The 27,582-nt window shown below is 60.9% G+C and overlaps 1 protein-coding gene across 7 annotated transcripts; it reads left to right on the top strand.

The window, feature by feature from the left end:
* The first annotated feature begins 1,070 nt into the window (after positions 1-1,070).
* On the top strand, positions 1,071-27,582 carry NR4A1 (nuclear receptor subfamily 4 group A member 1). 7 transcript variants are annotated; one of them, XM_072765228.1, is made up of 10 exons: positions 5,200-5,300; positions 10,126-10,247; positions 10,688-10,770; positions 12,372-12,478; positions 22,602-23,479; positions 24,267-24,396; positions 24,693-24,844; positions 25,201-25,403; positions 25,500-25,678; positions 26,758-27,582. In XM_072765228.1, the coding sequence occupies exons 5-10, from the start codon at positions 22,604-22,606 to the stop codon at positions 27,012-27,014; spliced, it is 1,797 nt and encodes a 598-aa protein (XP_072621329.1). In that variant the 5' UTR covers positions 5,200-5,300; positions 10,126-10,247; positions 10,688-10,770; positions 12,372-12,478; positions 22,602-22,603; the 3' UTR covers positions 27,015-27,582. The 7 variants fall into 7 exon arrangements, with proteins under 7 accessions (XP_072621328.1, XP_072621326.1, XP_072621329.1 ...); XM_072765227.1 differs by lacking the exons at positions 5,200-5,300; positions 10,688-10,770 and adding an exon at positions 1,071-1,129; XM_072765225.1 differs by lacking the exon at positions 10,688-10,770 and having other exon boundaries at positions 5,189-5,300.

Genomic DNA, 27,582 nt, shown 5'->3' with positions numbered 1-27,582 from the left:
CCCTACTGGGCTGTAAGAGTTCGTGTGGGAGGACAGAGGCTGTGTCTGTTTTGTTCTTTAGGATGTCTCCACGGAGGACTTGGCCTAGGTGTTCTCCAAAGTACGTTCCAGCTCCTGTATCTCTTTATTCCTTTGTTTGTTTGCTTTTTGAGGAAGGGGGGAACAGAAGGAGAAGGAGAGAGAGAGAATCAAGCAGACTCCGGGTCTAGCGGAGCCCCACTCGAGGCTCCACCTCACAACCCTGAGATCCCCACCTGAGCAGAAATGGAGTAGGAGGGTTAACGCACTGAGCCACTTAGACACCCCTGTTTCTCTTTATTTCTTATTTGTTCCTCTTCCTCAGCTCCAAGTTGACCTAAATACTTAAAAAAAAAAAAAAAAGATTTTATTTATTTATTCATGAGAGACACAGAGAGAGAGGAGGGGCAGAGACCCAGGCAGAGGGAGAAGCAGGCTCCCTGCAGGGAGCCCGATGCATGCGGGGACTGGACCCCAGGACGCCGGGTCCCGCCCTGAGCCCTGAGCTGAAGGCAGATGCTCACTCACTGAGCCCCCCAGGCGTCCCCTGACCTAAATACTTTTTGCATCATTTCTTAGGTTCACCGACTCTCCAAGAAACGAGGTCTAACTGGAAAGACAGCTCAAGAATTAAGGGAGTTGGGCAGCCCGGGTGGCCCAGCGGTTTAGCGCCGCCTTGAGCCCAGGGCGTGACCCTGGAGACCCGGGATCGAGTCCCACGTCGGGCTCCCTGCACGGAGCCTGCTTCTCCCTCTGCCTGTGTCTCTCATGAATAAATAAAATCTTAAAAAAAAAAAAAAGACTTAAGGGAGTTGAGCCTTGAGTCCACTCTCCTGTCCCCCGGGGACGCGCTGGACCAGGCCCCAACCCCTGCGGACTTAGGGACCCCTCCCCCCTCGACCCGGGGCGCGCGGGTCCTCGCCCAGGCGGCTATTTGCATACCCCGCACCGGGAGGAAGCGGAGGCCCAGCGGCTGATTTGCATACGCTCGCGCTATTGGTCGGAAGGGCCGCAAGGCAGCCAATGGTTTGCGGCGGCGTGCGCCCCGCGGCCCCGCCTCGGTGACGTAATGGAAGGCTGGCGGCGCGGCGCGGGCTCCCCCCTCCTCGCGGTGACGTAGCGGCTTCCCCGGGCCGCACCCGGCGGCGGGCGGAGGGCGGCGGGGGGCGGCGGGGGGCGCGGCCCGGGCTGAGCGCGGCGGCGGGGCCCGGCCCTGTTCCTTCCGGCCTGGCGTTCCGGTCCCGGCCCCATCTGATCTCTGGCGAGGCGGAGGGAAATCTGGAAGCAGACGCTAGAGGATTAGCAAACCCAGCTCCTTGGGGAGTCGCTGACCAGCCTCTCTCTCTCGTAAATCATGTCGCTCCGTAACATTCTGCATTTGTTTACAAGCCTGCTTGATTTTGTGACTTTAAAAAAAAAAAAAAAAATTAAGTTGTCGAGGTTTGCTGCTTGTTTGCAATGAAGGGCCTGGCTTGCATTTAGGGGAAATCTTGGCCTTCATTCCAGCCTAGTGACCTTGGTCGCTTTTTCTTGCTGGGCCTTTCTCTCATGACAACCAGGGAAAAAGCAAACGTGGAGGCACTTTCGAAAAAGCACCCAGCCAGGCCTCCTCCTCCTCCTCCTTATGTAATTCAGAGCGTGTAACCCCATCCGGGCGGTGTCCCTGGGAGGCCCCTGATCCCTGGGAGAGCCCCAGGAAGGCCCTGCCCTGTCTTTGCGTCCCTATTTTTCCCCCCTTGAATTGCTCCTAAAACTGGGGAGGGGTGGGGGATCCCAGCGAAGTCTTTCTTGATTTCTCAGGATGAGAAAGGGAACCATGAAGGGAATCCCCTCCATAGCCCCTCTCCTCACTCAGGACAGGGGAGCCCCTGCTGGCCCCACAGGGGCTGGGGAACCCCCTTGACATACTTTTACCCCCAGCTCCAGTGGGACAGGGGTGTCATGGGGTAGAACCGTGTCTCCCTGACTGGGTGGAGCAAGAGTTTGCTGTTGTGAGAGGGAGGGAGGTGTGGGGAAGACCACCAGGGCTCCGTTATCCAGGTTCTGGGGCTTTCCACCCCCAGGCTCTCCACCCTGTCCCCCACCCGGTACCTAAAACCTTCAAGGTCAGCCTTTCCCCTCCATGGATGCCCTTGCTCCTCTCTGCCTTGCCTGGTCCTCTCCCTTTACACCCTGAGTGCTCCATGTTCTCTTCTTCAAGGGAGGCCTCTCAGATTAACCCTCCAAATTCCCATCCCAGTGCCAGCTGGAGGCCTCCTGGAGGCCACCCTTGGCGTCTTCTGGCAATGTTTTCATAACCATTCCGTGTCCTGCCTCCCCCATCACACTGGGAAGCAACTCTCTGCCCCAGGAGCTTGTCCTTCTCCCTTGGGAATTTCCCAGACTGTGACAGCACTGGCCAAGGGGCCTGTTGTCCCCTCTGGTCCTAGCTCCTGCTAGTCCAACACACGTGGTTGGACTTCCCTCTCATCAGTTTTCCCATCTGCCAAAGGGGCTCGTGTGGTAGTTCCTGGAACTTGTATAGCAAGAAGAAGGGCTTGAAGGAACAAGATGGTGCGTACAAACTGGAGCCCTGGTCTGGGAGTCAGAAGACCAGGGCTGTGGTCTTAGCTTGGACACTGACTAGCTGAGTGGCCTGGGTCAAGGAGGCAAGGGGGGGCTGAGAGCTATTGGACGTCTGTAATGACACTAAAAGGTGACATTGCCTCCATCACTGTGCAGCTCCTTCTCAAGCCCTCAGATAAAACATACCAGCTGGACAAAGCTAGGTGCGTATCCTGCATGTGCACATTCAGGACCAGTTCCCAGGTCCCCCAAGGCCTCCTGCGTGGAAGTAGCAGGTCTGCTACATGAGCCAGGCTACTTCCTACATCCTTTGTAACCACTACCAAAGACACACTCTTCACGACAGCTCGTGACATCTTGTCATCGGTATGTTTTCATCTTCTTGTTTCAAGCGAAGCAACTGAAGCCCAGACCGGATGAGTAATTTCCCTGAAGTCACACAGTTGGTAATAGTTGGCACCGGCCTCTTGAGCCTATGCTCCTTCCACCACCCCGTGCGGCCATCGGAAGCCACACAGGTGTGTGTGTGTGTGTGTGCTTTGGCATGACATATCTTAGTATATGATTTACTTGATTATAAAACAGGAGAATATATAATAAAGCCAAGTTGTGCTAAAGTATTTATAGAAGGGAGAGACCTCTGTGGGTTGGAAGCCTTCATGGAAAAACTGGTAATCAAGCCTTTTTCTTTCTTTTTTTTTTTTTATCCTTCCTGTCCAAATAAATGTATTTCTCCTACACAGGCAAATATTTTTAAAATGTATTTTGAAAGTTAGATTTCTGGAAAAAGAAAAAGAGAGGGTGGGGGTAGTGGCTTCTTGAAAATGCCTAATTGGAAGGAGCTGCTGGGCTAGGAAGGAGAAGGGGGTGCTGGCCCCAAGGCCTCCCTACCTTGCCATTTTGAAACTTCAGTTTTTTGGTTTTTTTTATTTCTATGTCCGCCTAATCCTTGAATCTGGGAAAGAAATGTCGAGGTTCCGAGGAGAACCTGGATTTTGAGACCAACCAGAGGTCCTTGGGATCATTCTGAAGAACGAGAGAAAGGGGCTTCTGAGTTGCAGCAGTTTAGGACAGGTCCACAAAAGGATTTCTGCGGGTGGGCAGGGAGTTTGGGAGAGGAATGTGGCCCCTGGAATGAGGGCTGAGTGGGGCTGTGGGGCCTCTTTTGGACAGTTTTGAATACAGAAGAGATTCTTTGCTGCGTGGGGCCTGGCTTGGGTGCTGGGGATATGATAGCATGCTTGTAATTTAAGGTGGCTCTAAAAATGAGCAGGGCCTGGTGGCTGGCGCAGCAGAGTCCTGGGTCCTGGGTCCTGCCTCATGGCTGTTCCCCAAGAGGCCTGCCTGCCCGGCAGTACAGAGCAGCCCCATAACCCAGCCCCACCCAGTCAGCCCCCACCCAGTCCCGCTCTCCAGCCTTGGCCTGCCTCCCCTGAACCGGCCACTCCGCAATGGGGAGCTGGTGGGGGGCGGCAGGGGGAGAAGGATTTGCTCTGGACAAGGTAGTTCCCTCCCAGGTGTGAGAGAGACACCTTCCGAGTACTCCCACCCCTAGGACGATGCTTACTGAGGAGGCAGGGGCTTGGAGACTCGGGCCAGAAGAGGGGGGACACTCATGGCTTCCTGGGCCCTGTGGGGAGCCCCTGTGTATTTCCTGCACTAAGCCCTCCTGTGTGGACTGGGGGAAGTCCGACTCCGAGGAGGGAGCAAGGAGAAGAAGGTAAGCATGAGTGCCTGCTGCGTACAGGGCACCTGCGCAGCTGTCCCATCTCCTGATCACCCGAAAAGGTGGGTCATAGTATCACCCTCGTTTTATGGGTAAGGAAGCCAAGGTCAGAGGGGCGACGTGACTTGCCCTTGGTCACACGGGAGCGCGGGAACAGCTGGATCAGGGAAGCCAGCACCGCCGTGCCCAGCCCTGCCCTCCCACCCCGGGGATGCCTCCGCCCCGCTGCCGGCTTGCGTGGAGGCTGGGTCCCTGGCCCTTGCGGGGTGGCACGCGGGCCAAGCCATCGAGGCCGGGGGTGGGGGTGGGGGGGCGCCCAAGGCTCCGAGGCCCGGGCCCTGTCCCCTTGGCCAGCCCAGGTGCTGTGTGCTCCGGCCCGCGGGGCCTCTCGGGCGCCCCTCTCCCTCCCTCTCCTCCCGGGGACGCCCGGGACCTTCAGAACCCAGCTCCAGCTCCAGGTGTGCTGCCCCGCAGGTGCCCGCGCGCCCCAGGGCCGCCCCGGCCGCGCGCGCCCCCGGCCGCAGCGGGGCGGGTTATGCAACGGGGGTGCGCGCGGGCGGGGGGGCGCGGGCGGGGCGGGGCGCTCGCGGCTATTCCGGGCGCCGCTATTTTTAGCCCCATTGATGAGGCTGCGTCGGCCGCCGCCGCCGGGATTCCGGAGACGTCAATGGGCGCGCGTCACGGTCCCCGCCCGCCCAACGGGGGAGGCGCGCCCCGGGCTGGGACGGCGGCGCTGGCGGCCGCGGGCTGCGGGGGCGGGGGGCGCGGCCGCGGCCGGAACTGCGGGGCGGGGGGCTGCCCGGGCGGGGGTCCGAGCCGCGGCCGCACGAGCGCGCGGCGGCGGCGGCGGCGGACCCGGCGGGGACCCCGCGCCCCCCGGCCCCGGCCCCGGCCCCCGGCATGGGCGCCCTGCGGTGCGGAGCGGCTCCCCGCGGGCGGGTGCGCGGCCCCGGAAGGCGGGGGTGCGAGGCGAGCGGACTCGGCGGCCCAGGTGACGGCGGCCGGGTGGGGGCGACGGGGTCCCCGGGAGGCCCGGGACGGTGCGGTCTCCGCGAGGGCCGCGCTGGGGGTCCCGGGGGTCGGGGCGCAGCGAGTGCGGGGGGGCGGGGGGGTGCAGCGTGTGCGATGGGGGGGTCCCGCGGGGGGTCGGGGTGCAGCTGTGCGGGGGGTGCAGCGTGTGGGGGTGTCCCGCGGGGGGTCGGGGTGCAGCTGTGCGGGGGGGCGGGGGGGTGCAGCGTGTTGGGGGGGTCCCGCGGGGGGTCGGGGTGCAACTGTGCGGGGGGGCGGGGGGTGCAGCGTGTGGGGGAGGTCCCGCGGGGGGTCGGGGTGCAGCTGTGCGGGGGGGCGGGGGGGTGCAGCGTGTGCGGGGGGGATCCCGCGGGGGTCGAGGCGCAGCGTGTGCTGGGAGTCCCGGGGGTCGGGGTGCAGCTGTGCGGGGGGGGTCGGGGGGGTGCAGCGTGTGCGGGGGGGTCCCGCGGGGGGTCGGGGTGTAGCGTGTGCGGGGGGGGGGCTGGGGAAGTGCAGCGTGTGCGGGGGTCGGGGGGTGCAGCGAGTGCGGGGGGGCTGGGGAGGTGCAGCGTGTGCGGGGGGGGGCGGGGGGTGCAGCGTGTGCGAGGGGGGTCCGGGGGGGGGTCCCGCGGGGGGTCGGGGTGCAGCGTGTGCGGGGGGGAGGTCGGGGGGCGCAGCGGGGGCGGGGGGGGGCTGGTTCCCGGAGGAACCTGCCGGCTCAGTTAGCCCCCGGGTGCGAGCCTGGCGGCCAAGGCTTTCCAAGGCTTTCTCTCCTCTCTCCCCGCCGCGGAGGGTGGGGTTTGGCCCACGAGGGGCGCTGGAGGTGGCCAGGCCAGACATTCCTTCCATTTCCCCACCGGCTGCGGCGGGGGGGGGGGGGGGGGGGGGGGGGGGGGGGGGGGGGGGGGGGAGGGGGGGGCCGGCGATGGGTTCCAGGAGTCCAGGAGTCCAGGAGTTGGGGAGGGGAGGGACCAGACTTGCCCGGTGCAACCCCATCCTGGGATTGAGTAGAAGAAATCAAACCGGAGAGGGTCAGGTAGTCAGGAGCCGACCTGGGGTTAGAAATGCTGCAGAAGTGGCACTTACAGGGCTTTCCAGCGAAGCATTCATTTGGACTTGGGGCTAGTGTTGGGGCACGCAGGGCAAAGGAAGGCTGGGGAGAGGCAGGTGTCTTCACAAAAGCTGTGCCCAAAGGGTGCTGATGGCTCAGGGGGCTGATAACACCCTGGACAGGGAGCTGGGGGGTGGCTACAGCCATGGTCCCTACACCCACTGCAAGTGAACGTTTAGATCAGTGATTTGGATGAAGACTTAAAAGGGAGGCCGGCTGACTCTTTCTAAAGACCTAGAGCCAAGGGGAATGACAGGTGTACGATAGGATAAAATCAAGATTCCAGATGATGGCAGCCGGGCAGAAGGGTGGACCAAGATGAACAAGATGAATGTGACTGATTATAAATGTTGGGGCCTGTGCTGGAGTGAAGAAAATTAGTTGCAGGAGTTCAGGCCTAGAGCCTGACTCTAAGGCCCAGAGCCTCCCACTTGCTTTCTGGCGTCAGCTGCCAGACAGCTCTGTGCAATCTGAGACCTCTACCCACTAGAGTCGTCCAAGCGGGGAAGAAGGAGGCCTGGCCCTGGGGCTCCCTGGGTCCTCATCCTGGTTTTGTCACTTCCTAGCTGTGTGACCTTCAGCAAGTTGCATAGCATTTCTGCACCTTAGTGTCCCCTCTGGTAAAACTTAGTTCGTTATAATAATCCCTTCCTCATAGTGTCATGAGGCCGAAATGAGAACGTGCATGTAAAGTGCTGGGTAATGTGTCTAGCGCATGGTGTTCAGTAGGTGTTATCTGCTGTTATATTGTTAATACTAGTAGTATGCCCGTTTCTGGGGGGGGCGGGGGGACTTAGCCGATGCAGAGCTTACACCCAGGAAGGCACCAGGGCTGCAGAGGGTCTGCCCACCACGTCCTGTGGTGAGGAGAAGTTGAGTTAAGAGAAGACAAATACTTGGTAGGAAGGAGGAGGAGGTTTGGGGGGGGCCTGTGTGGAGCTGGGATGCAGGGCTGGGGCTCTAGGAGTCGGGGTCGTAGCCCAGCGTAGGGAAGGATCCTCGGACTTTGGATCTGCCGTCGAACAGAAGGGACAGTTCCTTAGCTCCGGTGTCCTTTCCACACCTCCTTCCAGGCAGCTGGCCGGTTCTCTCAGCCTAGTTCTTTTTTGTTTTTAAAGATTTTGTTTATTCATGAGAGACACTGAGAGAGAGGCAGAGACCTAAGCAGACGGAGAAGCAGGCTCTACTCTGGGAGCCTGATGAGGGACTCGATCCCAGGACCCCGGGATCATGCCCTGAACCGAAGGCAGACGCTCAGCCACTGAGCCACCAGGCGCCCTGCTCAGCCCAGTTCTGAGGCAGGCATGTGTGAGTCTTCTTCTTCGGCAACATTCCTCAAATATTTCCCAAGTACCTAGTAGCGCTGAGCTGTGTTTGGGAGAGTGAAGACCACAGCGATTAGGGCAGATGAGTGAACAGCTCGCTCGGCAGCATTAGTCCGCTGCAGCTAATCAAAACAGGGCCGTGTGCCGGCGGCGGGGGCCGAGGCTCTCCAAGGAGGTGAAAGAGGACAGGAGGCCTGGCTGCTGAGAAGGAGCTAAGCATACAGACCCCCCGGGCAACGGCCTCGGTGGAGGGGACAGCCAAGCAAAGGCCCTGCCTGGGGAGAGAAAGCCTGTGTGCAGGGGGCACAGCAAGGAGGGGGTGCAAGAGCTGGGTCCCGGGTCTGGCCTGATGCTTCCACGCCACTTAGGGGGCATCAGTCTCTTCTCCTCCAAGCCCCCTCGGCCCTAGGCTCGCCCTCTGCACAGGTGACTGACCTGGATTCATTCCCCCATCGCAGCCTCCCGGGGCCCAGACATGGAGTTCGTGGCTCACTGCCTGGCTCGCCGAGGCCCTCCAAGGCTTGTGGAGGGAATTTTGATCTGAGACAGGAGACGGCATCAGATGTCGGCTCGGCTCCGAGATGTTAAGAAGCACTTTCTGGGCATGACCGATCCCCGACTCTGGCCCCTATTTCTCAGAGTCTGGGGAAGATGCGTGCGGAAGACCTGGGCGCTTGGGGCGGGCCTCACTGTGGTGGGAGCTGTTGGTCCTTCCTGCCCTTCCTCCTCAGCTGTGGACTGGTAGGGAGAAAAGGGAAGGTTGTGCAGGGGAGCCCTGGGGCCTTATTGCAGACCTGTTTCCGGGGTACGGGACGATGATGGTGTCACTCTGGGAAGCAGGTGTAGCCTGTGAGCTCAGACAGGTTGGAAGCTGATTTGGCCGCCCTTTTTTTTTTTTTTTTTTTTTTAAGATTTTGTTTATTTATTCATGAGAGACACAGAGAGGCAGAGACAGGCAGAGGGAGAAGCAGGCTCCCAGGACCCCGGGATCATGCCTGAGCCACCCAGGTGCCCCCTGATTTTGCCCTCTGTTAGGGTTGGAAGCCCCCCAGATGCTCAAGACTGCTCCCCTGCCTTTCACTCCCGGTGCCTTCACCCCTTGGTCCATTTCACGCAGAGGAGCATGGGAGTGCTCATAGCTCTGTTAGAGGAGGATCTGGGTACCATGGTGCAGAGTAGCTCCCTTTAATCTGTGGACCCTGGGGCAGGGGTCAGGAGTTCAAGGAAGCCCATTACATCATGTAGCCTCCTCCTTGCACCCTCTACCTCCCAGCATGGGAGCATCTACTTCCCTTTTTCCACACCTCACATTGCCCCAGAGGGCACCCGCTCCTGCTCTCACTTTGAGGCTCAGTTGAGAGAGGAGAGGGCTGAATTGGGGTGAGAAAAAGGGAAAGAGAGATGTAGGGCCTGGAGTACTCTGGCTGGAAGGGTGGTGCTCACAGTTGGCTCTGGAAGGGGAGACCAGGTGCCCACAGATGGCTTGGAATAAAACCCAGGGCCTGCGACTGGCTCTGACGTGTCCTCATTTAATTTCTCCTAATAACCATAGTGCTGTTGTGTGTGTGTCTGGCGCTCTGCTTTGTCCTTTACACACGTGGATTCATTTTAAGTCCCCCGGCAGCCCCGGTGGTTGCTCATTTTGGAGATGTCTATCACTGGTTGGCATTTCCACAGTGGGGGAGCCTGGGGCGCAGAGAGGTTCTGCAACTTGCCCAGGATGACAGGTGACAGAGCCAGGACTTGAACGCAGGTGCCGGGGTTCCAGCGTCGGGGCCCTTAACCACTTTGCTTCAAGTTGGGCCTTCGTGTTTGGGGCCCAGAGTGGCTTCACAGAGTTTTTCCTGGGAGTCCCCATTGCTCTGGTTAGAAGTCTGGGCTGCCTGGAGTTGGGGTGATTGAGCCCCTGCCCTGTGGGGTCCTCAGAGACTTTAGGGCCCAATGTGGAGCCCCCTAGGGAGAGAGGGGTATTATTAGCCCTGTCTTCACAGTAGCTCCCTTTTCTCTGCCTACAAAATGCCCTTTTGTGCACATCAGGGCCAAGTGTTGGACTGAAGCCTCCCCACCCAACGCAGGAGTGGGGAGGACGCTGAGGGGCTGGATGCTGGCACATGTCTCCATGGGCCTGACATGGCCCAGATACCGGCAGCAGTTCCTGATCACGTCCCATGTCCCCAAGAGCTGTTTGCCTGGGGCTCTGTATGCCTCCCGGTTCTGCTGCCCAGCCCAGGGCAGTCCTCGGGCTGGCCTGTCGCCTCTCATGGCCTGGGTCCCGCCCCTGTTTCTACTCCTGTGTTTCCTGGCTGTGCTGTCTCTAGGGATTGTCCCTGCTGGCGGGTTCCTCCTCACTCACACTGATTCTCCCTCTGTAGGCTTCCACCATGGACAGAGGCCCGCCCTGGTCCCTCTCTGGTGTCCCAGTTCCTTCTGCCAGACCCTGAAGGCCCAGGGGTCGGTTGACTGTTGTCCGAAGTCTGTTGGTTCATCCAGACTGGTAAGTGCTCTACTGTTGTCTTTTGTACACCTCTGGGGCCCTCAAGCAGGTGGGGCTGGGGGGGCAGAGGTGGGTGTGAAGCTGCCGTAAGTGGATGTGGTTTGGGGGATGGAGGGGGAAGCCCTGCAGAGGTGGCAGGCTAGGTGCTGCTCAACTCCGGGGAGATCTGATTTCTTTGGTGACGGGGTGGGGGGTGAGGAGGGATGGAGAGGGGGAAAGCCCAGCTTTCTTAGCAGGATAGGCTGAGGGGCTCTGTCTGGGGGGCATGGGCTGGTGTGGGAGGAGAGGGGCAGGGGTGGGGGTGAATGACGACTGTTACCAAGGCAGCATGTGTCTGGTTCTGATGGGGTGTGGCCGGATGGCTCAAGGCCAGGCTGGGAGTATAGCGGGGCAGGGCGGGCAGGGCGGGCATAGGGGATAGGAAATTGGTTTGTTTCCAGGGCGTACACCAGGGGAGTGCACCGGGGAAGGCTGGGATCATCTCCTGCATCAGGGCAGTGACCACCCCCTTCCTCCACGGCAGGTATGGGGAGGTGCTTCTATGCAGGGGGAGGATCTTCCTGACTAAGGGCAGTGCTAGACCCTCAGCGGCGACTCACCCAGCAGCCCGGAGCGGGAGAGTCTCAGACTTATGGCCACGGCCAGAGGGATTCTAGGCCTCTAGTCCACCTTCTCCTCTTATGGATGAAGAAACGGAGTTATAGAGCAGAGGAGTGACTTTTTAACATCCTACAGTGAGGATGTGTAGAGCAGAGTTGTTTTTTTTTTTTTAATAATTTATTTATTCATGAAAGAGAGAGGGAGTGAGGGGCAGAGACACAGGCAGAGGGAGAAGCAGGTTCCCTGCTAGGAGCCTGATGTGGGACTCGATCCCGGATCCCGGGTACACGCCCTGGGCCAAAGGCAGACGCTCAACCGCTGAGCCACCCGGGCGTCCCTAGAGCAAAGCTTAGAATCAAGGTCTCCCAGAGGCCTGACCGGCTGGTGGACACACGCCTTCCTCGCCTGAGGACACTTCTGGAGAAGGTACAGGCAGATTCAGGGGTGAGGGGTGGAGTGTAGGAATTGAATTTTCACCTGGCCTCTCCTGAGCCATCTCAGATAATAGGATGGGGCCAAGGGCACCATGGTCCTGGTTACCATGTTTACCTAAGAGAGCTGGAGTTCAGCCTGACACCCGGGCCGGGGACCTGTGATGGCCTTCCTCTTCCCCCAGAACTGTCTCCAGAACTGTGCCACAGCCCCCTTCAGGCCTTGAGAGATCCCCAGATGAAGTAGGGGCTGGCTCTGTATCTCCCCCAGCGCCCCAGACACCATTGTCTCATGTGGTGTTGGCATTCAGGGCACACATGTTGGCATGGAGTCCCACAGAGGTGGCTGCCAGTGGGGGAGGATGGGGTGTCCAGTCGGAGCCTGGGTGGAAGGAGGGGAAGCCCTGGGAAGCAGGGCCTCCTGTTCCAGGGGCTGGGCTGGGTGTGCACCTGGCCACCCGCTGGCAGCAGGCCCTGTGCCACCGACCTTGGGCTGGGGGCAGGGAGAGGAATTACTGTACGGAGGAGAGGCAGGTGTCCCTGGTCAGCCGGGGATCTGGACCCAGGAGGCACGTGAGTGAAGATGACAGCAGCAGGCCAGATGGCTTCCCCCAGCCCGGCCCCCACCCCTACCTTCCCTCCGGGTACAGAGCGGCCCCCGTGGGCAGAGTGCTTGTGTTCCCCTCGTTGTCTGGGTGATGGTGGTGCCTGAGTGGAACTCCCATGCCATATACACTGCCAAGGCCACCCTGAGGGGCTGCCAGCCGGGGCCCCGTGAGTGCTAGAGCTGTTGGTCTTGTGACGTGGGCACCTGTCTGCCAGGCCCGGGCACGGGCCCAGGGTCACGCTCACGCCGGGGCTCCCGTCAGCTGACTATTTTGGGCTCTTGCTGACCTGGGCCAAAGTCAGGCCTCCGCCAGGAGGGCCCCGAGGCAGCTCCCTCTGTCCCCAGAGGCCGGCTCTGGTTTCGGCTATATAAACAGAGCAGGACATGCTGGCTTGGAGACAGCTCCACGTCCTAAGCCCGCTCAGCTGGTGCATAGCCTTGGCCGGGCAGGCCGGGCTAACCGGGCAGTCCCGTCTGTTCCCGCAGGGCTCCCTGAGGCCGCCAGGAAGAGCCCCTGACCAACCCCAGGATTCTCGCCTGGTGCAGCTGTCCAGGATCTCGGAGAGTCTAAGCAGATCGTGAAGAGATAGCTGGTGAGTCTCAGGGATGGGGAAACTGAGGCACAGGAGCTGAGCTGTGTGGCTCTTGTGCCATTGTGACCATCCGTGTTGTGGTTTCTTTGGCCTTGAGAGGAGGGGGGCGGAGGAGGAAGCAGGAAGGGCTGACCTTCCCAGGCAGTGAGAGTAAAGCTTGACCGGGGTTGGGTGGTGGGGGGGAGCTGCCCTTGGGAGCTCGCTGTGGTCAAGAGCTGGGAGACAGGGAAGGAGACAGGTGCTGGCATCTCTTGGCCCTCCTTGGAGATTTCCACCGCGTTCTCGGTCCTCCCCTTCTGCTGCCCTGGCCCTGGAGGAGGCACGGGCCTGCTAGGCTGGGGAGGGACGCTGAAGTGGGCTGGGTGTCCCTGGGTGGGGGGGCCTCTGCGTGGGTCCCTGAGCAGGGTCCCTGAGCTCCCCTTACCCCCCGTTGGTTGGGCCTAGGGGACTTGGCTTCCCGGAGCCCTCAGCCCCTGCCCCGCTCTCCTTGCCTGGCTCCCTCGCTGGTCTTGGTGCCTGCGAAACAGGACTGGAGCAAGGTCTGGCAAGTCCGCCAACCATCCTGCCACAAACACGCTCCCCGGGCCCGGGGCCAGGGGCTGCAGCCCGGCATGGAATAAGTGGCAGCTCCTGACGTGGGAGGCTCTTGTACTCTCCTCGGTTCTCAAAAAAAAAAAAAAAATTTTCCCCCTTTCTGAACGTGAGTCTCTAAATGAATCCAGAGCCTGTGACTAAAAATACTTTAACAATAGGAAAATGCATCAGTCTTTCCGGCTGGGGCTCGTTATCGGAGGGTTTTTATTTTGGAATTTGAAATTTTGCCCAAGGAGGCTGGGTGGAGACCTTGGGCAGGGGCAGGAGAATTTGGTGGGTGGTGATGTTCTGCAAGGTGGTGGGAGGCCCTCCAAGGGTGGAGGAGAGGAGCTGGCCGGGAGCTGAGCAGGCTCGGGGGGCACGGAGGAGCCGCGAGGAGGGTGCAGCGGAGGCGTGGGCCGAGCCTTCCCAGAGGCACTGGGTGATCTCGTCTGGTTTCTCCAGCACCAGCGCTGTCTGGCTCTTCCCAAAGTCTGATCTTACTCTTTTGAGCTGATGCTAATTCCTCCTAGCCCTGGAGGGAGGTGAGGGTCGGACTGAGGCAGCCTGGACTAGAGACAGCCTCCCTGGAGAGGGCCCTGACCTCCTCAACTCACAGGCTTTCTCCAGAGTATTAGTTGAGCACTTGCTGCATACAGAGGCTGGTATTTTCCCAGTGCTGGGTGGAGCCACGTCTCTGGGCACGCTCTCATTTCCTTCCACTCAGCCCTGGAGGGGGGAAGAGGTGTGGATGGGGTTACTGGTCTCCATTTCTTGAAGGGGGTGCTGACTCCCGAGTCCAGCTGAAGGTCCTGGTATGGGCCTGCCCACTGCTCCAGGATCCCAGCTGCGGGGTCCTGGAGTCCGGGGCCCCAGGCACTGCTCCATTTCACTGCTGAGCCTCCCGGTGCCCTTAACGAACTGACCCTCCCAGCCCCGGGGAGTGTGGTGCGGCTGCCTTGGGCAGATGAGGAACGGCCTCGGAGAGGGCAAGGGACTGGCCCCGGGTGACACAGCAGGCTTCCCAGCTTCTGGTCACAGATGCCTCTGAGAGCCCCCCATCTTCTGTCCCTGCCAGGGCTGGGGCAGGAAGCGGGGGGCGGGGGGGGGCAGTGGGAATCTGTTTCCAAGGAGGTGACGGCACGTGTGGTCGTGGCAGAGCCAGGGCCAGGGCCGGGGGATGAGAGCCAGAGGCCGGGGCCTGACCCAGCTGCTGGCCGGAGGCCCCCTGGGGTGGCAGGCGCTGCTCCCTCGCCCACAGCACAAGTCCTCCTCCCCACCGCCGAGGCAGGAAGAGGAATGACCAGGTCGTGCGGCAGAAGGGGGGACGCTCCTGTGGCAGCAGGAGGCAGAGGTCACCCCTGGGCCCACCACGCGGGAAGGGTGTGGAGGCCTGTGGGTGGGGACGGTCTTGGTGAAAGTAGGGCAAGTCCCTGACTGGCGCTGGGGGGGGGGGGGTGAGGGCTGGTGCAGGGGTGGGGGGGTCAGCGTGAGAAAGAGGCCGGGCACTTCCACTTCCTCATTGCCCGTTTACCCACATCCATGTCCACCCTCTGGGCTGGTGAACGATGCTGGACACAGGCTGCCCATCGGGGCCTGCCCTGGGCTAGTTGATGCATGAAGCCGCCCCCCCTGCTGAGGTCGGGGAGCCAGGGCCTTGCTCTCACATTCACACATAGGTGTGAGGGATGAGTCAGCACATTAGTCCCCAGGCCACATTACACTAGGAGGGGCAAGGGCTCTCAGGAAACATCCAGGGTTGAGGGAGGCATCCTGTGTGAAGACCCCTGTGTAACGGGAGACGATCGCCTCTGCTAACTGTAGCTGTGCCCGGCGTGTGCCCACACACCACCTTCGTGATGGGAAACGGGCACTGTCCTCTGATGCCAGCAACACACACTTGAATGAATCTGTCCTCAATGAATTCCAGCAGCATTCTGCGTCCGTGTGAATGAATGCGTCTCTCCCATTTAGGCGTGGCTATTTTTGAAACTTTTGTCTTTGAAAATGTAACCTACATCACAGAAAAGTGCACAAATCATAGGTGTGAAATCTTTTTTTTTTTTTTTTAAGATTTTATTTTTTCGTCCATGAGAGACACAGAGAGAGAGGCAGAGACACAGGCAGAGGGAGATGCAGGCTCCCTGCAGGGAGCCCGATGCGGGACTCGATCCCAGGACCCTGGAACCCCGGGACCATGACTCGAGCCAAAGGCAGATGCTCAACTGCTGAGCCCCCCAGGCACCCCCCATAGTGTGAAATCTTAAGAGGACAGTGGGATGACTTTTCCCGGGTGAACACACCTGGCTGATCCTTGCCCTGGTTGGAAACTGGAAGGCTTCCGGTCCCACCAAAGACCCCCTCATAGGTGCTGCTGTTTCCAAATACAGGCTGTGTGCGTGTGTGCGTGTGTGTGCGTGCGTGCGCTTGCACACACTTGGATCTGTGTACACTGGGAAGAGCCAAGGCCCAGCAGGCCAGAAGCCACTGTCTGCAGTCCAGAGTGGATCCATGGGCCGAGCACAGGCTTTGGGGGTCAGGGCACCTATATTTGAGTCCTGCCCCCGAGGCTCCATCTCCTCGTTGATAAAATTTGGGTCACAATCTAAACCTGTAAGGTAGGGGGAGGAATTGAGAGGAAGAAACCCTGTGCAGTGCCATGGACTGAGGTCTGACCCTCGAGGTATTCCCCATAATCCCCCTCACCTGTGAGAAGGTGCCTATTATGAAGAGTTAGGCTGGGGAAGGGGGATGGCCTGAAGTCTTGGAGGAGGAGCGGGATTAGAGCAAGAGGGAGGAAGAGGGGTCACTATGCTCACCGAGTGGTGAGAAGTTTTGCCCCAAGGTCCTTTTAGGGGAGCAGCAGGGAGCTAGAGGTAATGAGAACACTGGTGCGCTGGGCCAGGCTGTGCTGTGGGAGGGGGGCGGGGACTGTCGTCTCATCTCCCACATGACCTGGTCTCTCCCCACACCTCTTGGGCTGTCATGGCCCTGCCTTGCCTTCTAGTCCTTGCCTCTAGTTTTGAATCTGTCCCATCATTACCTCTTTGGTCATTACCTGTCCCTCCCACCCCACACCTCCCCCCACAAGGGGCTGTTCACCCTGACCTCGCTCTTGGGGGCTGGACTGCGGGATCCCTTGGGAGGCTAGGACCAGCTTAGGCTCCAGGCTTGCCAGGGTCTGCCTTCATTGAGCCTGTCCCCAGAGTTGCACCTTAGCCAGATTCCACCCTCAGAGCCCCAGGACGACACCCTGGAGGGCCTCTGTCCCGCAGGGATGAGACCCAGGGTCCCAAAACCCCTCTTGCCTCAAGCTAGGTGCTCCACAGGAGTGAATGTTCACCACTGAAGGGGTGGCCCTGGCTGTGCTCCCACAGAGGGGCTCTGCCTTTTTCTCCTTAGTTGCTTATTTCCAGAGCATAGTGTAGACAGAGCCCACAGCATCCCTGCCTCCACGAACATGGCCAAGTGGCGGCTGTGGTTGTCTTCCCCTCCATCTGCCTTTGGGGCAGTGAGAATGCAGCCTCCAAACCTGTAGTATCCCGGGGACGTGGGGCCTGGGCTGCAGGCACACATCTGAAGGCTGATGCTGAGATCTGGAGATTTAGGCCAGGCCCTGGGGCAGCTCCTCGCCACGCTTAGTTCCCTGGGGCTCCCGGGTGGGCTGGCCACATTTTGGTCCAGCTGCCCCGTAATACACCTGTTTAGCTGGTGTGGGATGGTGGGAACATTGACTTGGCTAATCATGTTTTGCTAACTTTGGGATTTTTTGTTTTTTGGGGTTTTTTTTGAGAAAGGCCCTGCTGGGGTGGAGGGAGGCACCCCAGGGTGGGGTGACAGGCTAGATGGGAAGCCAGCCCATGATGTGGCTGGGGCTAACTTCCCCAGCCCAAACTTGCTATATACTTCTGAGCAAGGCATGGCTCCTCTGGGAATCGTTGGGTCCTAATCTGCAAAATAGGATGATGTGAATTATATTGGGGGGCAGCCCGGGTGGCTCAGCGGTTTAGCCTTGCCTTCAGCCCAGGGCCTGATCCCAGAGACCCAGGATCAAGTCCCACATCGGGCTCCCTGCATGGAGCCTGCTTCTCCCTCTGCCTGTGTCTCTGCCCCCCACCCCTGTGTCTCTCATGAATAGATAAACAAAATCTTTAAAAAAAAATTATATTGCAGTTTTCTATTTTTTAAAAATTATTTTATTTCTCTTTTTTAAATCCCTATTTAAAAAAAGATTTATCTATTTTAGAGAGAGAGGGAGCACGAGCCAAAGGAGGGGCAGAGGAGAGGGGGAAAGAGAAGCAGACCCCCACTGAGCACGGAGCCCCACCCCCACCCACCCCCATGGGGCTCCATCTCAAGACCCAGAGATCCCTGAGAGATTCCCTGAGATCCGGGACCTGAGTTGAAATCAAGTCAGGGGATCCCTGGGTGGCGCAGCGGTTTGGCGCCTGCCTTTGGCCCAGGGCGCGATCCTGGAGACCCCGGATCGAATCCCACATCAGGCTCCCGGTGCATGGAGCCTGCTTCTTCCTCCGCCTGTGTCTCTGCCTCTCTCTCTCTCTCTCTGTGACTATCATAAATAAATAAAAATTAAAAAAAAAAATCAAGTCAGACCCTTAACTGACCGAGCCACCCAGGTGCCCCATATTTGCAGTTTTAAAGCCTTTTTGTTTTTTTCTTTCTTCTGTGGAATCTCTTTTCCAAGCAAAATCTATGCAAAAACCCAACACAAAGAAAAACAAAACTTTGGTGTGGAAGTGGAGCGTGGATCTTGGATAGGCCCCGGTGCATTATTCGGCCCACGCTTCACCTGCGCCCAGATGGCCCTGAAGGGTCTTCGGATGATGGTTTGGGAAAGACCAGAGCTTTCCGAAGACTGGTCCATGTTGAGACTGTGTGCTGAAGTGGGGGAGCTGTGGCAAGTTCTGACCAGATCCCTGAGTGAGACTGGTGTTGCATGAAGACTGCTCCGCTGGTGGGGAGGGGGCGTTTGGGAAGAGGAGACAAGCTGGTCTAAGGGGCCATTTCCTTACTGGTTGTGGGCAAGGAGGAGTGGAGGTCACTGGCCTCACTCAGCGGGCCTGCTGTCCTCCCGCACCGGTGAGGCGTGGGCTGTGGCTGGCAGTAGGAGCGGGGATCCGAGAGACGTTCCAAGATAGAATTTCAAGAAAAAATGAGAAGTTGCTTGTGGGGCATCAGGAGCAGAGACGGGGCAGTGGGCAGAGAGGGTACAGCGAGGACAAGCTCTGTGGGCAACGCATGAGGTTCGAGATGCTGGCCGGACCTTTGGGCCGCAGGAGAGGCTGGAGACAAGGGTGTGGTGAGAGTGGAAGTGAGGAGGAACAGGAAGTGCCTCAAGGCTAGGGGGAAGTGCTGTCGGGTGACCAGAGGAGGTGAGAGTAGGGCCATCAGCGCAGGCGCAGTGGAAGCAGGAACTCTTCAAGCTGACTTGTGGGGAGAAGGGGACCGGGTGGGACCCCAGTGTTTGGGGGGGAGGGTGTCTCTTCTTGTAAACGTTAGCACTCCTTCCCCTCTCTCTCTTACTTAGCAGGTGCAGGCTCCCCAGGTTCAGGCGTGGAATGGGGGTGGAGAGGTGACAACCAGACCAGGGAGGCCTCCAGGTGGCTGCAGCGCGGCCTGTGCCCCGATCCATCCATCCATCCATCCATCCATCCATCCATCCATCCATCCATCCATCCATCGATGCAGCCCTGGCCATCCCTTCTGGCTTCATGGGGCAGGTGGAGGCTCCCCTCTCCACAGGTGGTCAGGGGAGGGCGTGAGAAGATCCCCTAGAGATGCAGTGAGAGGCCCTGGGGGCGGGAGGCAGCGTGTGCCACCACCTCGCCGTGTGACCTTGAGCAAGTGCCATCACTTCTCGGAGCTTGTTTATTTATAAAATGGGGGGGAAAAAAAAAGAGTCTGCACAAATTGGGCCAGATTTCTCAGGCCCCACCCGGTTCTGAAATTCGGTCATTTCCCAGCTGCAGCGCACCCACCCTGGAAGGGACTGGGAGGCTCAGGGCCAGCGCGTGGAGCGGCGCCCACGGCCAACGCCTGCCCTCGGAAGGTGCCCTGCGTGGAGAGGAGGGGGCCGAGGCAAGCGTGGGGGGGGGTCGAGGCTCGGACGACCCCGGTGACCCTGCTGCTGGGGAGTCAGTGGCCGCGCTGCGCCGCGGGCTGGAGGGGGCGCAGGCTGCGGGGGGGGGGCCCGGGGTGCGCCCCAGGCCCGGGGGAGGCTGCGCGGCTGCGAAGGCGGAGCAGCGGGCGCTGCAGGGAGCTCAGCCCGGGGAAGCCCCGCGGCCGCGGCTCTAGAGCGCCCCCTCCTCGGGGTGCGCGGCCCCGGGGCGCGCGGGGCGGGGGGAGCCTCGGGAGTCCGCGAGCTGCTATTTTTAGCGGGCGCGGCGGGCGCGCGGGGGCTATTTATAGATCAAACGCCCCGCGCTCCCTGCGTCAATGGAACCCCGCGTGCGTCACGCGCGCAGACATTCCAGCCCTCTCGCCCCGCCCCCCGGGCTCCCCGGCCCGCGCCCCCCCCGCCGCCTCCCGCCGGAACCGCGCCGCCCCCCGCGCCCTTGTATGGCCACAGCTCGCCGGGCCGCGTGCGTCAGTGGCGCCCCCGCCCCTCGCCGTGCGTCACGGAGCGCTTAAGAGGAGGGTCGGGCTGCGCCGGGGAGCCCCAGCGGCACAGGCTGCGGAGCCCGAGCGCGGCCCGGAGCGCACACGCGGCGCGGACGGGCGGAGCGGAGCCGGCCGGGTAGGTGCCCCGCGGGGAGCGCCCCAGCCCCGGTCTTCGGGGGTCGGGGGTGTTGCATGGGGCAGACGGGCGTCCGCGCGGGCAGAAGGGATGTTGTGGGGTCGGCGTGCAGGGCGCGGGCGCCGGGGGGAGCGCTTGCAGCGGGGGCAAGCGAGAGGTGCAAGGGGGAGGCCAGGTGGAAGCCGCGGGGGGGTGGCCCCGAGAGTGGGGACTTGCTGGGGACGAGGCCGGCTGTGGGTCAGCGCCCCCCCCCCCCCACCTGGGTGCGCGAGTGGCCCAGGGCGCCCCGGACCGAGGTGCTGATGGGCTCACTCGGTACAGTGGGGCGGGGGGGGGGTGTATGGGGGGGGAAGATCCCCAGAACTTGAGTTGCAAGGATCCGCGGGACTCCTGCCAGCTCTGGGTTTCCAAAAGGGTCTCCCTCCTTCCTCCCCGGCTTGTGGCCTCCTCCCCCCCCCCACACACCCCGTTCCTTTAGTTGTTTTCTTAACACTTTAGAGGCTGTGGCTTAGTTTGCAGGGATCCCCGAAGTTGGTGCCTGAGCCTTAGGAGACTTGTGGATCGCTGGAGGAAGTGGCCAGCATGGGTGGCTCGGCGGAGCTGTGGAGGGGGCTGCTGGTGTTCCACTCGGTCTTCTTAGAGGCAGGGTCTGGGAAGCACCGGGAAGATTGGTTAAGGGGTGTCTTGGATCCTCTGGGGAGTGTGTGTCTCCACGGTGTAGACAGAGAGAGAGAGAGAGGTGTGGAAATCTTGGTCCTTGGGGATCCCGAGTGAGAATTGCCCAGGTTGGAGTCCCTGCTGTAGTACCTGAAGGACACCCCCCCAGCCCCACAGGCCGGTCACACCCGTGCCCCCCTCCCCCCAGTCCCCGTTGGATCCTACAGGTAGGGTGCAGCCCCAAGCTTGTTCAGCATAACAGGTGCAAACCACATTGTTGCCAGGACCTGCCTGAAGCCGGATCCTCCCTGTTCCCTCCTCCAGCCCCGCCTCTTCCTCCTCCCTGGGGGACTGCTTCTCCCCCACCCCCTTGACGCTGGATGCAGGTCCATATCTGCTGTAGTTAAGTACCTGCGCCGAGGGGGGTGGAGGGGGAGGACAGGTTGGTGGGGGTTGATCCGGATGTGGGATGTCCAAGTGGAGAAACAGGATTTGAATAAGGCTGGAACACCCAGCCTTATTCCAGGTGGCTGCTACCTCTTCTCCACCCCAAACCCATCCCTGCCCCGGCTGTCTTAGCGCAGGGAGACGTGGCCACTCTTATCTCTTGCAGGTGCCGCGTACGCCTGCGGGCAGGCGGGCGGGCGGGCACTACAGGGTGGCTGGTGCAGAGCTTGAGGGGCTGTGTGGCCCCCGGCCGGTTGTGGGAGTGTCAGGCCAGGGGTGCGTCGCCCGTGGAGGTGGGAGACGGCTGGACCCCACCCCCCCGCCCCGGGCTCTTGGCCAGGAGGTGGTGCCAGCCTTTGCCCCCTCTCTGTTCCCTTGATCGCGGCACTCTGTGTTCCAGCTTGCTTTCTTGCCCCGCCTCCCCCCGCCCTGGCTGGGAGGGCCAGAGCCGTGCAGACCCCAGGCGTGGACATGGGATGGGAAACGGTCCCGGGCCGCCTCTGCGCTAGTTTGCCCCGGGGCTGCAGACTTACGGATCTCCTTCTAAGTGGTGCTGTCTCTGCTCCTTCAGGCCGCTCATGATTGAGGGTGTAACCAACCCTCTTTGCCTGAGCGCCTGGGTTCTTCAGGGCCCAGAAACTCCTTCGTGGAGGGACCCAGGCGGGGGCAGGATGGCTTCCATCTGCCCACCTCCCGCCAACAGGCTCCTCCCTGTATGGCCACCTCGAGCCTGCTGGACTCAGAGTTCTCTTATAAAACTAACAAGAGGCGATGCTTTGGGGGTAGCAGAGAACTTCTTCTTAGGGACTGTCCATTCTCCTGGAAGTCTAGGGGGCCTGTTCTCTCCTCCTTCCTGCCCCTATTCGGCCTCCCTCCGGCGTACAGCCTTTAAAGGTCTGGAGTCCGGCTACTTGATCCCCTGGGGAACTGGGGATTGCTGAGGAGGCCCCGGGCTCCCTTCCTTTTTGCCTTTGGGAGCATCCCAGGCGGTGCTGAGTGGGTGCCCATCCCCAGATGGCAGGACTGGGGTGCGCGTGGGAGCTGCAGCCTTTGTTCAGTGTGTCGGGTGGGGGCAGGGATGGGGGACAGGCTCGGGGCTGCTTAGGCCTCTCGCTTGGCAGCTGGGCCTTCAGTCTCGGCTCCTCTTCCATTTTCAGGATGTCCTTCCCAGGCACCGTGGGGGGAGGAGGAGAGGGGGCTTTGCAAAGGCTGGGCTGTGCCTGGGAATATTCCCAGAAGTGCCAGGTTGGAGAAATGACATACCTTCACCCAGAGAGTGGGCTAAGTAAGGCTTTGCCTGGCTGCCTCTCCCACCCACCCTTCTTCCAGCCCCTACCCACGCCTTACCCGGTGCGGGAGGGCAGGGGGCTGAAGGAACACAGCTTCCCCCTGTTCCAGCAGAGAAATGCTGGCTAGATGCCTTCCCTAGGGTTCCCAGGCTGACCGGGGTGTGGCTGGCCTTCCAGCTGAGCCCACTCCTGCTGGGCCACTGCCCGGGGGCTTTGGGACATGGGGGTTGAGATGGCACTCAGGCTGCGGACCAGGGTTTCTGGGTTCTCTGGTGGGCCATGGTGCCCTGCGTCTGGCTGGGACTCCTGCCACCTGGCTGCTCAGGGACCTAAAAGGTCAGGCTTCAGGCTTCTCTCGCTGACTCTCACTCCCCGCAATCTTGGTCTCCTCCCCCTGCAGAGATGCCCTGTATCCAAGCCCAATATGGGACACCAGCACCAAGCCCAGGACCCCGAGACCACCTGGCAAGCGACCCCCTGACCCCCGAGCTCAGCAAGCCCACCATGGACCTGGCCAGCCCTGAGGCAGCCCCCACCGCCCCCACGGCCCTGCCCAGCTTCAGCACTTTCATGGACGGCTACACGGGGGAGTTTGACACCTTCCTGTACCAGCTGCCGGGAACGGCCCAGCCATGCTCCTCGGCCTCCTCTTCGGCCTCCTCCACGTCCTCCTCCTCGGCCACCTCCCCCGCCTCTGCTTCCTTCAAGTTTGAGGACTTCCAGGTGTACGGCTGCTACCCTGGCCCCCTGAGCGGTCCCCTGGACGAGACCCTGTCCTCCAGCGGCTCCGACTACTACGGCAGCCCCTGCTCAGCGCCATCCCCCTCCACGCCCAGCTTCCAGCCATCCCAGCTCTCTCCCTGGGATGGCTCGTTCGGCCCCTTCTCACCCAGCCAGACGTACGAAGGCCTGCGGGCATGGACAGAGCAACTGCCCAAGGCTTCTGGGCACCCCCAGCCGCCCGCCTTTTTTTCCTTCAGCCCCCCTACTGGTCCCAGTCCCAGCCTTGCCCAGAGCCCCTTGAAGCTGTTCCCCTCACAGGCCACCTGCCAGCTGGGGGAGAGAGAAAGTTATTCCATATCCACGGCTTTCCCAGGCCTGGCGCCCACTTCTCCACACCTCGACGGCCCAGGGATGCTGGACGCACCGGTGCCTTCGGCCAAGGCCCGGAGCGGGGCCCCCAGTGGAAGCGAGGGCCGCTGTGCCGTGTGTGGGGACAACGCTTCGTGCCAGCATTACGGCGTCCGCACCTGCGAGGGCTGTAAGGGCTTCTTCAAGGTACTGGGCTGCCCTGGCTGCGGCTTTTTGTGGGAAGCGGGCAAGGCCGGTCTCTTTTCCCAGCAGGTTGCCTCTGTGGCAGCCTCCCTGGGGTTCTCTTCCCAACTAGTCCTGCCCTTCAGGAAGGGGTCACCTCTGCAGGTGGGCCACCCTCCTGGGGACCCACAGAAGGCAGCGGGCTGCCTGTAGAGGGATGGTGACACGTGGGCGAGGGTGCAGGCTGCGGGGGTGCCCCCGGGAGGGTACATTCGAAAGGCCAGCCTCTGGTTTCCCTCTGCCCGTCCTCCCCCAACCCAAGGTCCTGGTGAGAAGGGGGCCCCAGGCACTCATGTTCCTGGCGTGAGATAAAAGGATCCGGGAAGAGGGCTGGGGGTGGACTAGGGAACAGGCCGTATGTTTGTCCCAGCTCTGGGTGCCTGCTCAGCTTCCCGTCCCCACCCCCTACCCCTCCTCTGTCCTCGCTTGTCTGTCCCGGAAAAGGCACGTTGAGAAGTCCAGATACCTGGGCTGCCAGGGAGCCCCGAACCCCTGGCCCCTGATCATGTGTCCTGGGGTGGAGGGGGGTCTCCCTCCTTCGGCAAAAACCTCCCCCAGTGTCCCCAAGATTTTCTCCTTCCTCCCCCCCAACCCCCCACCATCTCTCCCTCCCCTGCCACCCAAATGTTAGAAAAATAGCTGTGAACAGAGGGTGCTTTTGTCTGTGATGGCAGCAGGATCTGGACGGTCCCCTCCCCTGCCCCCCCCCGCCCGACTCTGACAGCCTGTTCCCTGTTGCCCCCCCATCCAGCGCACAGTACAGAAAAACGCCAAGTACATCTGCCTGGCTAACAAGGACTGCCCTGTGGACAAGAGGCGGCGAAACCGCTGCCAGTTCTGTCGCTTCCAGAAGTGCCTGGCCGTAGGCATGGTGAAGGAAGGTGGGTGGCTGGATGGGCTGGCCGGACAGAGGCAGGCCTGAGGGGGCGGGGGGCCGTCCCAAGACATCTGTCCTGGTGGGCCGCAGTGGATGGTATGATCTGACCTTACCTGCCTGCGCTCCACCTCTGGTCCACCTGCCTGGCTCATCGGGGGCGGGAGGGTGCTCTCTGTAGGGTCTCAGGGGCTCTAGGTCCTTAGGCTCCAAGGTACCTCGAGCATCGATGCACAGAGCCTGAGTGGAGAGTCCCTTCCCTGGGGACTCTCCACTTCCTTAGCCCTGCCCGTTTCTCTGCAGTTGTCCGGACAGACAGCCTGAAGGGGCGGCGGGGGCGGCTCCCTTCGAAGCCCAAGCAGCCCCCGGATGCCTCCCCTGCCAACCTCCTCACGTCCCTGGTCAGGGCACACCTGGACTCGGGGCCCAGCACAGCCAAACTGGACTACTCCAAGGTGAGGCCCGGCGCGCTCCACACCTAGGGCCTTGGTGCACACTGCATGCGGGCCCTGCCCCAGGCCAACACGTCGGGGAGAGCGGAGCCCCCTTTGGGCTGCCTGGCTGGAACAGTGCACCCCCCTTAGGTGGGCGGCCAGTTAAAAAAATGTGCTGCTTCCAGCAGCCTCAGCCCCGGGTTGGTGTCTGAGAATTGGCGAGCAGGAGCAGGGACTGAACCTCGGTTCCTCTCTCTCTCTCGCTTCCCCCCGCCCCCGGGATCTGGTGATCATCCGAGTGGGAGACGGGGCTGTACGAGGGGGCCCCGGTGCAGGGCCCTTCACGTGGGGATGGTGACCCCGCCCGACCACCTCAGTTCCAGGAGCTGGTACTGCCCCACTTCGGGAAGGAAGATGCCGGGGACGTGCAGCAGTTCTACGACCTGCTTTCGGGTTCCCTGGAGGTCATCCGCAAGTGGGCCGAGAAGATCCCCGGCTTTGCCGAGCTGTCCCCGGGCGACCAGGACCTGCTGCTGGAGTCGGCCTTCCTGGAGCTCTTCATCCTCCGCCTGGCCTACCGGTGAGTTGCCGCTGCACGCTCAGCCCCTCGCCTGCTGCCCTGTCCTCGGGCCCCCCCACCGCCCTGACCCACATCTGCATCCTCCCTCCCCGCCAGCTCGAAGCCGGCCGAGGGGAAGCTCATCTTCTGCTCGGGCCTGGTGCTCCACCGGCTGCAGTGCGCCCGCGGCTTTGGCGACTGGATCGACAGCATTCTGGCCTTCTCTCGGTCCCTGCACGGCCTGGTGGTGGACGTCCCTGCCTTCGCCTGCCTCTCGGCGCTCGTCCTCATCACAGGTGAGTGGCCAGTGGGGAGCCGGGGAGGGTGTGAGGGCCTGGCATCTGGCACTTCGGGGGGCGGGGGAGCCCACATTTCGGAGTGAGGGCGCCCAGATGCAGAGAGGGGCAAGCATTCGCTCAGAGTGACACAGCTAGGAGGCAGCAGAGCCGGGGTCCAGGCCCCGCAGCGTCTGACCGCAAAGCCCAAGGCAGTCTGTGAATTATCCCCTGCCCTCCAGGATGCACCCTGCATGGCTGTCGTGTGGGGCCTGGGGTTTTGGGTTTGTTTTTAAAATCTTCCTGAATTATGTCACATGCAGGAGAGCTTACGGATGCTAAACCTTGGTGAGCTCAGCACACCCACGTAGCCAGCACCTAGACCAGGAAACAGAACCCCACCTTGTACCTATCCCCTTAGTGTCGTCAGCTCCCCCAGGGGTAACCGTTGCCCTGACCTCCAGCAGCATAGGTTACCTGTGCCTGTTGGTTACTTTATGCAAGTACAGTTACTCAGGACACAATTTTTTGGTGTTAAGTGAAGAGGTTTTCAGATCTTTTTTTTTTTCTTTTAATTTTTTTTAAAGCCCCCGAATCTGCACCCATCTCCCTTTCCACTTAAATTCCACAAAGGACCCAGCCAATATAGGACAAAATCCGGGGCACTTTGGGCTTAAGGAGTGGTGGGTTTTGGAATCAGCTTTCCGTGGAGGTGACCTCTAAACCATACTGCTCGGCTCCAGGGCTTCTCAAAACCAACAGGGAGAGAACCACTGGCCAAGGCAGAAAACCTGGTTAGGGATTTAGTTTGTTTGAGTGACCTTGAGCCAATCATTTAACCTCTTAGGGCCTCAGTTTCTCATTTGGAAGATGAGGATAACGAGTACGACTGCCTGTCGAGACCACTGGACTTCCAGTGGGGCCTGAATACGGCTCCTGTGGGAACTTGCTTTTGCAGAGCGCGGGAGAGTGTGAGGGATGGCCAGTGGGGACAGTTCTCGGGCAGGGAGCAAGTGGGGCGAGGCGGGGTCTTGGGGTGCGGGAGTGGCTGTTCCTCTGGCAGGTGGCTGACCTGCCCCTCCCCCTCTGTGCCCCCCCAGACCGGCACGGGCTGCAGGAGCCAAGGCGGGTGGAGGAGCTGCAAAATCGCATCGCCAGCTGCCTGAAGGAGCATGTCTCGGCCGTGGCGGGCGAACCGCAGCCGGCCAGCTGCCTGTCACGCCTGCTGGGCAAGCTGCCCGAGCTGCGGACCCTGTGCACCCAGGGCTTGCAACGCATCTTCTACCTCAAGCTGGAGGACTTGGTGCCCCCTCCGCCCATTGTCGACAAGATCTTTATGGACACACTGCCCTTCTGACCCCAGCCCAGGAACACGCGTGCGCCGTGAATGCACGCTCCTACACCACCCCACGTGCCTTTAGCCCATGGCCCACGGACCCTCAGAGCACCCCCAGCCTGGGCTTGAGCCGCAGACCAGCCGGCCTCCCCCCTTGTACTGGGTGGTTGGCAGGGAGCTCACGCCCTGGGGGAGGGGGATGCATTCATGGGGGTGACCCCTACTACTTGTCTTAGCCCCCAGCCCAGCCCTGGCCTTCATGTTTTTGTAAGATAAACCGTTTTTAACACACACCGCCGTGCTGTAAATAAGCCAGATGCTGCTGTAAATATAGGAAGGAAGAGGCCGAGATGGGAGTGGGGGCTCGGAGGGAGGGGCGGCCCCCACCAGCCTGGGCAAGCCTCTCCCGCCTCCTTGCACCTACTCTCTCTTCCCACCCTCTTTCCACATGTACATAACCTTACTCTACAAAGAAGACAAATGACAGATTCTGACATTTATATTTGTGTATTTTCCTGGATTTATAGTATGTGACTTTTCTGATTAATATATTTAATATATTGAATAAAAAATAGGCCTGTAGCTGAAA

The sequence above is a fragment of the Vulpes vulpes genome, chromosome 8 (genome assembly GCF_048418805.1).
Source record: "Vulpes vulpes isolate BD-2025 chromosome 8, VulVul3, whole genome shotgun sequence".
Classification (NCBI taxonomy): Eukaryota; Metazoa; Chordata; class Mammalia; order Carnivora; family Canidae; genus Vulpes; species Vulpes vulpes.
The sequence above is the reverse complement of the archived record's forward strand: the minus strand, read 5'-3'. Positions and strand labels throughout refer to the sequence as shown.

Coding starts and splice junctions, on each gene's coding strand:
- NR4A1 (XM_072765227.1), top strand. CDS start 22,604: ATGCCCTGTATCCAAGCCCAATATGGGACACCAGCACCAAGCCCAGGA. Junction 23,480..24,266: donor GCTGTAAGGGCTTCTTCAAG/GTACTGGGCTGC, acceptor CCCCCCATCCAG/CGCACAGTACAGAAAAACGC. Junction 25,404..25,499: donor ATCCTCCGCCTGGCCTACCG/GTGAGTTGCCGC, acceptor CCTCCCCGCCAG/CTCGAAGCCGGCCGAGGGGA.